This window comes from Penicillium solitum (assembly GCF_028829755.1).
Source record: "Penicillium solitum strain IBT 25940 chromosome Unknown utg000003l_segment0_segment0, whole genome shotgun sequence".
Classification (NCBI taxonomy): Eukaryota; Fungi; Ascomycota; class Eurotiomycetes; order Eurotiales; family Aspergillaceae; genus Penicillium; species Penicillium solitum.
The window spans coordinates 1,916,738-1,928,794 of NW_027072123.1; the positions used below are offsets into that span (position 1 = coordinate 1,916,738).

Genomic DNA, 12,057 nt, shown 5'->3' on the forward strand with positions numbered 1-12,057 from the left:
AAATTCAGGTATGCCATTGTAAAACGTAGGAATAAATAGAACATATGTCATGAGATCGCTTTATAAACACAAATATGTGATATGTACGAGACCCGAGATTTCAAGGGCCCAGCTATTGTTGTACAAGCCTATACAAAGCCAAAGTAACAGGCGTCAGATACCTGAAACCGTTCCAAGAGTCTGATTGGCGTGTTAGCCAGAAGAAAACGGCTTGAGTGATCGAAGACCTCCACTGCTATCGCCACAGATACCGAGACAATGGGGGCATATATCCGGCGTGCATTTGGAGGTCAGCCAAACACCGGAATCCAGATCGGGAGGCGGAGGAGAGGGGAGGGGAGGCTGGGCAAGCGGAGGAGCGGCCCAATGGACAAAATATGCCGGTGAGACCTGAGATCAACCATCCAAAGTAAACTTGGGATCATCGTCATGCGGACCAGCAAAGACATGGCCCCAGTATTCCTCGACTTTCTTGCACAGGTCCACTTTGTTCTCCCACGTTTTGAACGCCGTTTCAAGCTCGCAGCTCACCCATTTGATCTCCTCCCAGTAAGCCTTTTCGACATCGTAGCCAAATCGCTTGATAGTATCTGGGGGTGCGGTCCAGGCGCGTCCAGGTGAGCCGTCCTCCTTCAAGGTAGGTGTTGTTTCCCATCCCAAGCCGAAGATCCGGTCACCAGGGTTGAACTTGGGATAGTTGGCGTGGATGAAGAAAATGTGCGGTGCGGGGGCGACAGCCTCGTCCTTTACACGCCACTTATCTTGCTGGACCAAGGCAAAGTCCTCGCGTGGATCTGACTGTGCCATAGCTGACCCAGACAGCCCATCCGCATTTGCGTGTCCGATGGCTTGCACCCTCTCACTGACAGTGTAGAAAGGCGCGCCTACAGCAGAGGCAGCCTGGATAAAGGTTTCCTTGTCTCCCTCGCCAGGTCCTCCTTGACTTAACAAGCGGAAATAATGCGAGGGGCCATAAAAGTTATAATACGCCGCCAGCAAGAGAGCTAGAGAATGGGTTTTCTTAGAGACTAAGAACGCGCCAGTTTCTGACGACTGTCTGGCAGCCATAGATGGTGCCTGTTGGCGTGAAATTCTGTAGTACAGTGGAGATGCGGAGGAGGCCCAGAAGTCGGGCCATGTGACAAGACCGTTGGTTTTGAATGGCTCCGAGTCGAGTAGTTCCTCAGGCTTGCCAAGAGGGAAGCAGTCGGCATCCATCCAGACAATCTCTTCAAAGGACGAGAAAAGAACTGCGAAGATCTTGAGTTGATAATGTTCAATGATGTTTTTACCCACTACGTCCGCCAGAACCAAGCACCGCGCATCGAGTTTGGGAAGCACTTCGTTGCAAACCTGCTTCTCGTGCTCGGTGGCATCCTTCATGTAGAGTTCAACCGGCAACGTTGACCCCGCGCGGCGGAGCATGCGCAGCGATGAGACAAAAACCGGGAGGTACGTAGAACCAGCTGTCGATACCAGTCCTCGCTTGCCTGGGGTATGAATCGGCTTCAGCTCCTTATCGGATTTCTTGATATCCTCGATGAAGGCCGCATGGGCTTCTTCCATCTTGTGTACATCTCCCTCGCTCATGCCCGTCAGGTCAGGTCGCGACTGTTCTTTTGTGGGGTCAAAGTGTAGAGCTGCGACATCGCCGCGCTTTTCCGGGGAAGGGCAACTCGGTTTGTGGCGTTCAATTATGGGTCGCAGGACTTTCCAGAAGTCTTTCTGGCGTTGCGGGAGGGGAACCTCGAACGCTGTGTTTGGGACTAAGGGGACGGCAGAGGACGCGGTAATCGGGGATCGGTAAAAGTAGACGCTGCACACTAGAATCAGAGCGAGCATCGCCAGTATGAGCGCTTTCGCTCTCCCAGTTCGAAAAGCACTCATTATTGCTAGATAGTTCGGGCAACAGCGCTTTGATTCAGGGGGTTAGGGAGCGGCGCACGGCCACGCCGATCGGATTCCACCAAGTCAAGGAGGGGAAAAGGTTTATATATCGATTCACCGAGCGCGATGGCCGAGTTGTTGTAGAATTGTGGCGCATTGTCCGAGGGCGGAAAGCAGATTAGCCCACTGGGCTTGGCACGCCAACGCAATAAGAGTACGACATATTTCCATCGTACACCACTTGGGATGAGCATTGTCTATGTTTGTTCTTGTTATTCTTGTTATATCTATATCTACAGAATTGATACTGGCTCATTTGAAGGATTTCAAATGTTCAATCTCGGATATAAGGTATGGGAACACCGTGAAATGCACTCCGTACCTGAAAGCCGAGGCCTGTTAACCAAAACATTATCAAGCCAACTTCAAGAAAAACCTATGGATGGAATTAGAACACATGTGAGACACTTGAGGGATATTTGATTCAAGATCATCCTTGGACCATTTGCCTTTTCGAAAAGGCGCCCCAATCCACCCAGTTCTTGCTAAACCACTAAAGCGCGGATCAGCCTCCACTGGGGAAGATCGTATATCCACCCCCCAACCCTTCTCCGTCATATTATTCCTTCTTTTCCAGTCTGCAGAACTCAGAGAGTTGACTTTTTTTTTTTTTTATATTTAATATATATATTTAAATACCCCTTCCCCCCAAACCCCTGTTAGAATTCGCCGATCTCGTGGCATTCAACATTTTCGCCCCCATTACAAATCTTCAAACCCCCCGAGGTGACCTTAAGGGCTACGCCCCCGTGAACATCTATTACTCCAATCAAACAAGTCATTCAGGGTCTAAACGGATGGACTCCGTGCGGGCATTGCCCACGCCCGTCCAAGATGGCCCCTGCCTCCGATAAAGCAGATCGTCCCGCGAAAGACCCCGCGCCAAAGGGAAAATCCCGCAAAACCGACCCAAACGCTCCGGTCCGGAAACGCCGCAAGAGAACGGTGGTCAGCGGAGCCCCCGATGACTGCTTCGCCTGCTCCAAGCGAGGAGCGCGGTGTGACCGGCGCCGACCATATTGCTCCCAGTGCCTCGACCTCGGCCGCGATTGTTCCGGATACAAGACGACGTTAACATGGGGTGTTGGAGTCGCAAGTCGAGGGAAACTCCGGGGCCAGAAGCTTCCGGTGATGGAGTCGGAAGAGAAATCGACGGAGAATGCTGCGAAATCACAACTAAAGGCCTCAAGCAGCGGCGACCCGCCTTCTTCGCGGGTACCCGCCCATGCTGCGGCCCCGATGCCTCCGTCCACCGGCCCTACAATGACATCGTTTGGTGGCAGCACGCCGAGTGTGAAACTGGAAGATAGTCCGCCCATGATGCCAGCTGCCTTTGACATGTCTTCAAATATGGCTTGGACAATGGACATGCCAGATCCACAATCGTGGTCGAGCACGCTTGCCGCCCCGCCTGCGATTTCAGGGCTTCCATTACCCAGTCGGCCAATGATTCCAAATAATACGAGCCAGAATATGACCCCGGAGTCGCCATTGCTATATGCTCCCATTCCAAGCCCGACGGCTAATTCTGGATCTCTGGTTTCGCCGACTGCAGTTGCATTCTCATCCCAGGCCGTTAGTCCCCTAGCGTCACAAGACACAGATGAGGAGGATGTCAAACACGATCCTAATTACCATGTGCTTTGGAACGCCGCCCATTCTCCATCACTCTCTCAGCTCCTCCTGGCACGATCCGTGGGACGAACCCCGCGTATTCGTTATCTCATCAGTTACTACGCCGAAGTTATTGCCCCTATGATTGTTGCCTTTGATACCCCGACAAATCCATTCCGAACTCACGTTATACAATTGGCGATGGAGAGTGAGGCTCTGCAGGAGGCGATTGCAACGTTGGCTACGAGCAACTTGCGCCAGAGGCGAGAGCACAATCACCTCTCTACGGAACGAACTTTGCCGGCACGTATGTCATCAATGGCTCACCGCGCTCTCACCGACGAAGATTTCCAAGATCGATATGGTATCTCAATGGTGGAAGGGTATATGAGAGAAGAAAATCATCATCGAGGGATGGCCGTCAAGGCTTTAAATGCTGATTTGGCCGACCCTCGTCGCAGATTGTCAGACTCCGTATTGGCAACTTTGTTAATTCTCTGTCTTTTCCACGGCTGTGATACTGGCGTTGCCGGATTCCGTGCACAATTTGCTGGAGTAACAAGACTACTGGCGATCCGAATGCGCCATTCCCGTGTTGTAACGGATGACCTCAAATGGTTCATCCGCATGTTCTCGTGGTTTGACACATTGACGGCAACTACAAATGACCGTGATGTGCAACTCCGCGGAACATGTTTGGAGATCAGCTCCATAACCGATGGAGAATGGGGGCTGGAGAACTTGGCCGGCTGTGATGGTCGTCTGTTCAAGCTGATTTCTCAGCTTGGACGTTTGAATCTTCTGAGTCAGGATCAAGAGCCCAACCTATCGCGCCCAAGTGACGCTGCTATCTCCACCGCGTCCCTCCCTCCTAATATGCTGTTCCCGGGATGGGAAACAGTGCCCAACACTGGAATGGGCTCCGCACCTGAATACGGATTCTCTCTTCTCACGCCACCGCAAAGTAGTGACTCATGCCGTCGTCCTTCCTCTCCAGCATTCTGGACAGAGTGGTATTCGCTCAGGCAGCGACTCGAATCCTGGCGATTCGACCCACCTGCTCAGGCCGCTTTTCCCTCTCCGCCCTTATCTGCATCTACAATGACCTGGAACTCTACTACCTACGTGACGCCGCAGACTTCCTCATCAGCATACCAAGTGGCACCCGAGAATCTCCAGGACGTCTACCAGATCTCGGAGTGTTTCCGTCATGCTGCCCTTCTCTACTGCGAACGTCTAGCCGAGCCGACCCTTCCATCATCTCATGGCCGTATCCAGCATCTTGTCCAGCTTGCCATGCACTGCATCATTACCGTGCAATCAGACGTATATCTTCTCTGGCCACTATTCATTGTCGGTTCGGAGTGTGTCCAGGACGATCACCGGTCGATCATCCGCAATCGCTGCAAGGATATCTCCAAGGACTCTGGCTTCATCAACAACCTTTCCTGTCTAGAGCTTCTGGAGCGGATCTGGGCTGAGAATTCCGAAGAATCTTCATTTCCAATTTATCCTAGCGGGTTCGGTCCCCCGCCTCCACTGGCTGGCGGCAGGGCACCAGCTTCATCGCAGGCCTTCCGTTGGTCCCGAGTTATGCAGGCTAAGCGGGGCGACGGCGAGTACATGGTTGCATAGACCGTTTATCTTATATCTCTCTTTATTTTTTTTTTTTTTTAATTTTCGCCCAAGATATATGCTTGTGGTTTGCAGCTTTACAGCATTCTGGTGGGAGGACTCATTGGATTTTTCTTTGTTCGAGGATCAGCGATTCGCGTGTTGGGTTTTGACAAACATGATACCATTCATTCTATATGCAGCAATATTGCCTCTAGCCGATACTATCTACGTTGTATACACTGGCTTTTCTTTTTCTGGGTTTGTTAGGAGCTTAAATAGAATTTCATGCATGCCTGTACATATACCTACAAAATCAGGATAACTACCTAAATATAAACCATGTCATATAACCCTGTCCATGGAATGAACCCATGAAGCAACAGGTTCACCGCTCGCCCATTATTCACAAGGGGTTCTCAATCATCTGCTCCACCTTAACAAAAGTTCTTCGTAATACGTACGGAATATAATCTACATCCTACACCACCAAGGCCCAAAGTCCAGATAGGGGCTGGCCCAAGCCACTCGGAGATAACCACACCGAGTCGAAGTATGCGCAAAAAGTAGGGGAAAAAAAGGCGCAACATGACCACCACATAACAACCCAACGCAAGCCCCCCAGCCCCTATCACAAATCTAATGGCGCAACGACAAAAGTACCAGCCAACACCTAGCCCAAACCTAGATCTATAGGCGCCTACGGAGCACATCTTTTATAGGGCACAGGGCAAGGGCAGCTATGCAAACCCTATATGATCAGCACGCACAATGAAAACTTGAAAAGCTCAATACACAAGCCTGATATGAACAATACAAGTACGAATTACCCTCGAGGATCTTCCCGACCGCTAGTATTCCAACGGGGCCTAGAATACCAATAACAAACACTAAAATGGGTTCAAGGTTTTGTTTTGATTCTCCGCCGGCACAGCCGACGTCCGTCCGTGCAAGGGGGTGGCAGATAGATAGGATTCTGTCGGAAATACTCTTCATGTGATATAATTTTATGGATCTTGTCCAGAGCGTGCGTGCATGTTTGTTTAATTAGATATCTAGGGGGTGAGGAGGTAGGTGCTTTGCAAGTGTAGGTGAAAGGCTGTTATCATTACGGAGTACGGAGTACCAACTCCCCTGTGCTTCCAGACTTGGCGGGCTTGATATCAAAAAGCAAATTTTACCAATCAAACCCACATTGAAATCCGCATTCTACCAGGGTTCTGTACGGAGTAATCCGCACGGAGAACGGAAGTACGCAGTATCCACACGGTAATCTATGTAGGCGTCCACAAACCCCTATATCCAAAACCTGATTGTCTCGCAAGGATATTGAGCCGTTTAAACCGCCGCGCTTTGGGGGTGTGAATATTAGATGATACATTAGCTGTAGGCCATACTAAGCTTACCTACTGTGTGAGTCGCATGTCGCACGAGAAGCACGGGATATAAATTAGATAGAGCCAATTATTTCGCTCGGGGGGGGACGGTGTACAAACATTTGTGTGCGTGTCCCCGTGCGCCTGTTCAAGGTTATGTTCCTACAGCCGAGGGATTATGCGTCCCGGCTTCCAGCCCGTTGGCCCCCCCCTGCAGCCTTGTTAGCGGGCTTGGTGTGGGTTTTTGGGCTTTAAACCTTGTTCCAGAAATTCCATGAGTCTTAGGCGAGTCGGCGTTCCGCACTAATCAAATTTAATATTATATCGGTTTATTTTTTTTGTTGCTGGCTGAAATCAGCTCGGTTTGGGTGGCAAAGGAAGAGGAAATAGGGGGGTGTTGTCGAGTAAGATCTGTTAGACGCTGGATTATCTATGGTGAGCAGATACGTCTATATTTCTTTTGTTTTTGTTTTTTTTTAATCTGTTGCCTGCATGTGAGATCTATCATGCAGATACGATCAAAAAGACGTGTTAGGCGGGTGACTGATTATTTCATTTTTCGAAAAAATAAATAAAAAATAAGCCATGTGCAACCCTAGATGATCGGCGGTGCAGGACGGCTTTTTGCCTTCTGTTTGGCTGGTTGGCTAAGACAGGGGGGATTCTCGAAGGGTTGAGTCATTCAAGAAAAACAAAACCCTCGAATCAGGGGTGGACCTGGGATTCTTTTGTGTGGGCAGCAAGGACGCGCTGAAAATTCCGTCTTTCATCCCTTTACTTGGTGCGTGAGCATAAAAACTATGTTGGTATTGGTGGTATTGGTGGCTGCGCAAAGTTGCGGTGGTCCTGTTCTTTACGTTGAACATACAGAGGCATGTGCTTTGTTTCATAGAATAGAGAATAGTTGTTATCGAGGCCGTTGTAATGTTAGTGTGTAGTCTATATAGCTCTGCCGGTCATGACGCACACTGCATATCTGATAGCGCTGGTTGGTGTCAGACCAGTCCCGAAAAGGCAGACTAGGGCTTGAAGTTGTATGCGATCGCAACGATAGCGAGTCGCCTATTGTTCGTCGCCCCACGTTGAAACAATGAACTATCGGCAGCCAAAATGTCAAAAATGGATACATAACAGTTTGGTGATCTAGATATGACTTCATTTTATGTATGGTTGAAGGACACTGCCCCCCATTATGCGGCTTCGATCCTAACGCGTTGTACACAACCGCTGCGCATCCCTTGATTTCATACTTGATAATAAGTTATACTATTTTTACTACTCGGAAGACTTTTCAGCCCACTCAAGATATTGATGGTCAGACCCAAGAAGCAAGTTGCGGTCTGTGAATTCTCTATATTTTTGCCCAAAATGGCGGTTGCTGCCCAGCGACGCAGCGGTAAAGCCCATGCATGGCCCGTGATGTCGCCCAAGATGGCAGTGCGAAGTGGATGTGTGTGTAAAAGATATACCGATGGGGCTCATTAGTTTCTCTTGCCATGGCAACGTGTTCGTATATGTTACAAGATAGTATTAAAGTAACCTTGGAATAATGTCCGAATTGTCTGGGGGGTTTAGTGGGGTCTGAACCACTGGACGAGACGGGATGGGCCGTCATGAAATCTGGGATGCCGTCGGTCCAACCATGGAACCGGCTTTAGTTTGCTGGATCGAGCACTGCATACATCGAGCGCTGCCTATAGCGAGTACCTACATCGGGAATTACTACTAGTAGAGGATAAATTTTCATATGATCGATATAAAGTACCATTTTGCTGTATATAGTATTCTCCGTGTTGCTGCAACTAATGATGGCGTTCATGCAGATGAACTGTACGAGGCATGGAAAATGTAAGCCTAGTTCTGGAAGTCGAGCACATGGCGTTGCGCTCATCCAACCCAACCATGACACGCCAGCTGATGGAGGGGTGACCTAAATTAGTTCCATCGCTGGACATCTGTAAGGCAGCCAGTAAGATGTCTATGGAATCACACTACGTCTTAGTGGCGACATTCACGCCTGGTTTTTTTTTGTTTGTTTTACTCAGAGTGAGTCAGTCTACAAAAGCCAGAAAAGTCTCGCTATCTAGTTGCCCTGAGACCATAAAAGTCAAAAACACCGAGGAAAATGCAGTTGTCCGCTGCCCGATTCACCTGAGGGGCCATCAGCCAAGCGGTTTGCCATATAGCGTCCAATGGAAGCGTCTCCATCTGGACTAGCTTGAGGGGTAGCGACATCAAGACTTGATGGTACTTTGGTTATGGTAGTCTAAGGAGGCAAATAGCAAGTACCAGTTTCTACCAGAATGATGACTAGAGTGTATTTGCAAGGTTGGCACCTGAAGTTGAGTCATAATATGTACTATCTGACCTCGAGCGCAAGGTATAAAATAGATGGATTATCATCCAGAAGAAGGAATACTATATACTAAATTTAAATAACCTGAAATTCAGAAATGAATAGAATACCTTGAAATTCGTCGAATTTCAATACACGTAAGAAAGAATCCAAACGCCACAGCCCACAACGCCAACTCACACGCGCCGGTCACTAGCGGATGCACTGATTGGCCTGCGCCAATATCGCCGGCGCGCTGACATTGGGATCCATCTTCCTTTTCCCTTTCATCGGGTTGAAATTTTTCTCTCTCCACCTATCTCCACTGAATTCAAAGCCATTACATCTTTTGGAGCGGAGGGTCTCTCTGCTCTTTGTTTTCCTCAATCTCCTTTTATCAATAGGAGATATTGGGTCCTAGGATCCCCTAAACGCACTCTCTCTCTTTTCCTCGGATTGACCGAAGAACGTTCAAATGCTCTCTCAGCACATTCAGTTTCAACCCTCCTCTCTTCGATCAGAAACCGTACCACGGTGACGGTCTTACTATTAAAAAAAAAATCCTATCTGACCTGCAGTTCTAAAGTCGGCGTCGATTTCTGTTTGGGTGCACGATATCCTGTATAATATACTCGGTGTTCTTTTTTTTTTGCTGATTTCATTTAACTGCCTTTGGATTGTTTGCATTTCCGGCTTGTCGCCTCCCATTTACATTTATCTGATCGACTTCTCCATATGCTCGTGCGATAATGTATCATTACTCCAGTCCACCGCCCGGGTGGTCCACCTACGACTACACCCAATCACCTCCCACCTCACCTCAATACGCCTACTACGCCTCTCAGTTCGCCAACTCCTACGCTTCACCCCGGGGCACCTCGCGACGACACAACCGCAAAGCCAGCTACACGGCCACCAAAGAAACACCATGGTATTCATCGGGCTACCCTCAAGGGTACTATGAAGCAACCCCAGACTATGGGATTCCATCGCGAAAGCACGATCATGTAAGTGCTTCTTTTGCGGGAAAGCCCAAACACCGATATTCCTCGACCGGTCACCCTGCGGGGGATGGCCTCCGCAACGGATACCACCCGTCGCAATCGCAGACTCGACCCATCTTCGTAGATGTGGTCGACGAAGCATTCGATGTCCCGCGCACCAACGCCCGCGAGCCCCGTACCGGTCGCCCAGGCCATCCCCCGGCCTCGAACCCTACTCGAGATGGCCCAGGCCAACATCGTCGCACCACCTCGACCTCTTACCGCAAATCAAATCCAGCTGATTCTCACTTTTACTTCACTCAGGCTCCTAACAACGAGGATATCGAAGCGGCCAGACGCTCCCGCACAAGGCGCCAATCCACATCAACTCGCACTCCCAACAAACCAAAACCACCTCCTGCTACTGCCAAACCACCACCCGTCGCCACCGAAGATGACGCCGAGGCCGCAGGGATCCCGGCAGGCTATTCAATCAAAAACTGGGACCCAACCGAGGCACCGATCATCTTGCTTGGTAGTGTGTTTGATGCGAACTCTCTCGGAAAGTGGATCTACGACTGGACCGTCTTTCATCATGGGGCATCGACACCCATGGCCGACGTCGCGGGCGACTTGTGGCTATTGTTGATCAAGCTGGCGGGCAAAGTAAAGAGGGCCGATGAATGTCTCCCTCGCATCCAAAGCGTGGATGCGCAGGAAGTCGTCGAAGATTTCCTGGAAAGTGGCGAGCGCCTCTGGTCCCGTTTCAAGAAGCTCCTCAAGGGCTGCGAACTTTACATGTGGAAGGCCGCCAAGCGAGAAGGTGGCAAAGGACCCGTATCAATGGGTCGCAATGCAGGTTGCGAATTTGTCGAATCGATTTTCGGTCGCGACCGTGAGCTTGAAAACACAGAGAAGCTCATGAATAGTATTCGTCTTTGGAATATGCGATTCGACGCCAACTGCGAAGACATCCTGCGCCGACCGGCGGCTGCATAGGATGTTATCTTTATATTTTTTTTTCTACAGACTGCCAAGGGAGCGATACCCCCCCAAAAGAGACAGAGACTTTCTTACTATTGCTTTTCTTATCTACACTTGGAGCATTTGACATTTGTTGAATCGCATTTGGAGCGTGTTGCTTTGGCTTCGGCTGGCTTTGCTCGTCGCATTTACTGTCTGTTTTTTTTTCGATCTCCATCGGCAGATGTTGCCCAGGGTTCGACACAAAAGATCATCGTTATTGTTTTGTTTTGCTTTTTTCTTTTCTGGTGCCGGCGCCTTGCGTTTGATATCGTTTCCTTCATAGGACGGCGCCCTTTTTGATCCATTCTATTCCATTTCTGGCGTCCTTGTTTAATCTTTTCATTTCTGGCCGTCAAGTCCGTTCTGTCTTGCCGTTGAAGTCCGTGTCACTCTGCTTCGATGATACCATCTTGCGATTTCTTATATACGTGCTTGTTTGCTTTTTTTTTTTAACCTCCGTCTTTTATTTCCTTTGTCACTCGCATTACAACTGTCTGCTATTTTTCCCCTGTTGCTTGATTTGATGTTGGGTCGGAGGAACCGGGTTGTATATAGAACCAACACGACCCAAACGTCTGATAGACCAACCCTAACGCTCGTTAATACTTTTTCTCATTCTATACTTTCTTTACTACCCAAGACCAACTCCAAATGTAATGTAAAATCAAATACTATTTCCACGTAGTCCAAATCCACCTAAAAAACCCAAATCGATGTGATAGCCCTAGAGCTACCCCTCATCCCAGCGCCTGCGCCATGCAAGTACCTACATCGTACAGCTGTGGATCACTACCCCGCCCCGTAGAACCATCGAAAGCCCATAGAATCGCTTCGAAGTCGTTGCTCAGTCCTATTAAATACATAGCTACTTGATCGTTTACTGGCTGTACGCCCTCCAAAGCAGGTACTATGACTCCGATGATGGCAGCTGATGTCACATTTCATATAAGTGTAGGTCCCAGCGTGGGATCAACTTGCGTTTTTTTTCTCATGCAGGTGATCGGAGCTGCTATTGGTCTATGTTTCGAAATTCAAATGCTGCATGCACGTTGGTTGGGGGCACCCGAGGACGTGGCGACCCTATCACAGATGAGGGGCAGGGGTGTGGGGGGTTGCGTGCATATTTGTCTTGGGTTGCATGGTGATCCTGGGTTTGAGGGAT

At 49.4% G+C, this 12,057-nt stretch overlaps 3 protein-coding genes across 3 annotated transcripts; 2 read left to right on the plus strand and 1 right to left on the minus strand.

Annotated features, from left to right (window-relative positions):
- Nucleotides 1–396: 396 nt before the first annotated feature.
- Nucleotides 397–1,887, minus strand: N7455_004627 (alpha-mannosyltransferase; the record flags this gene model as incomplete). Its single annotated transcript, XM_040956716.2, has 1 exon — nt 397–1,887. The coding sequence occupies one exon, from the start codon at nt 1,885–1,887 to the stop codon at nt 397–399; it is 1,491 nt and encodes a 496-aa protein (XP_040812757.2).
- Nucleotides 1,888–2,781: 894 nt separating this feature from the next.
- On the plus strand, nt 2,782–5,196 carry N7455_004628 (Zn(II)2Cys6 transcription factor; the record flags this gene model as incomplete). The annotated part of the gene is made up of 1 exon (XM_040956709.2): nt 2,782–5,196. The coding sequence occupies one exon, from the start codon at nt 2,782–2,784 to the stop codon at nt 5,194–5,196; it is 2,415 nt and encodes an 804-aa protein (XP_040812733.2).
- A 4,439-nt stretch (nt 5,197–9,635) lies between these two features.
- On the plus strand, nt 9,636–10,868 carry N7455_004629 (uncharacterized protein; the record flags this gene model as incomplete). The annotated part of the gene is made up of 1 exon (XM_040956807.2): nt 9,636–10,868. One exon carries the CDS (start codon nt 9,636–9,638, stop codon nt 10,866–10,868), a length of 1,233 nt encoding a protein of 410 aa, XP_040812847.2.
- Between the last annotated feature and the right edge of the window lie 1,189 nt (nt 10,869–12,057).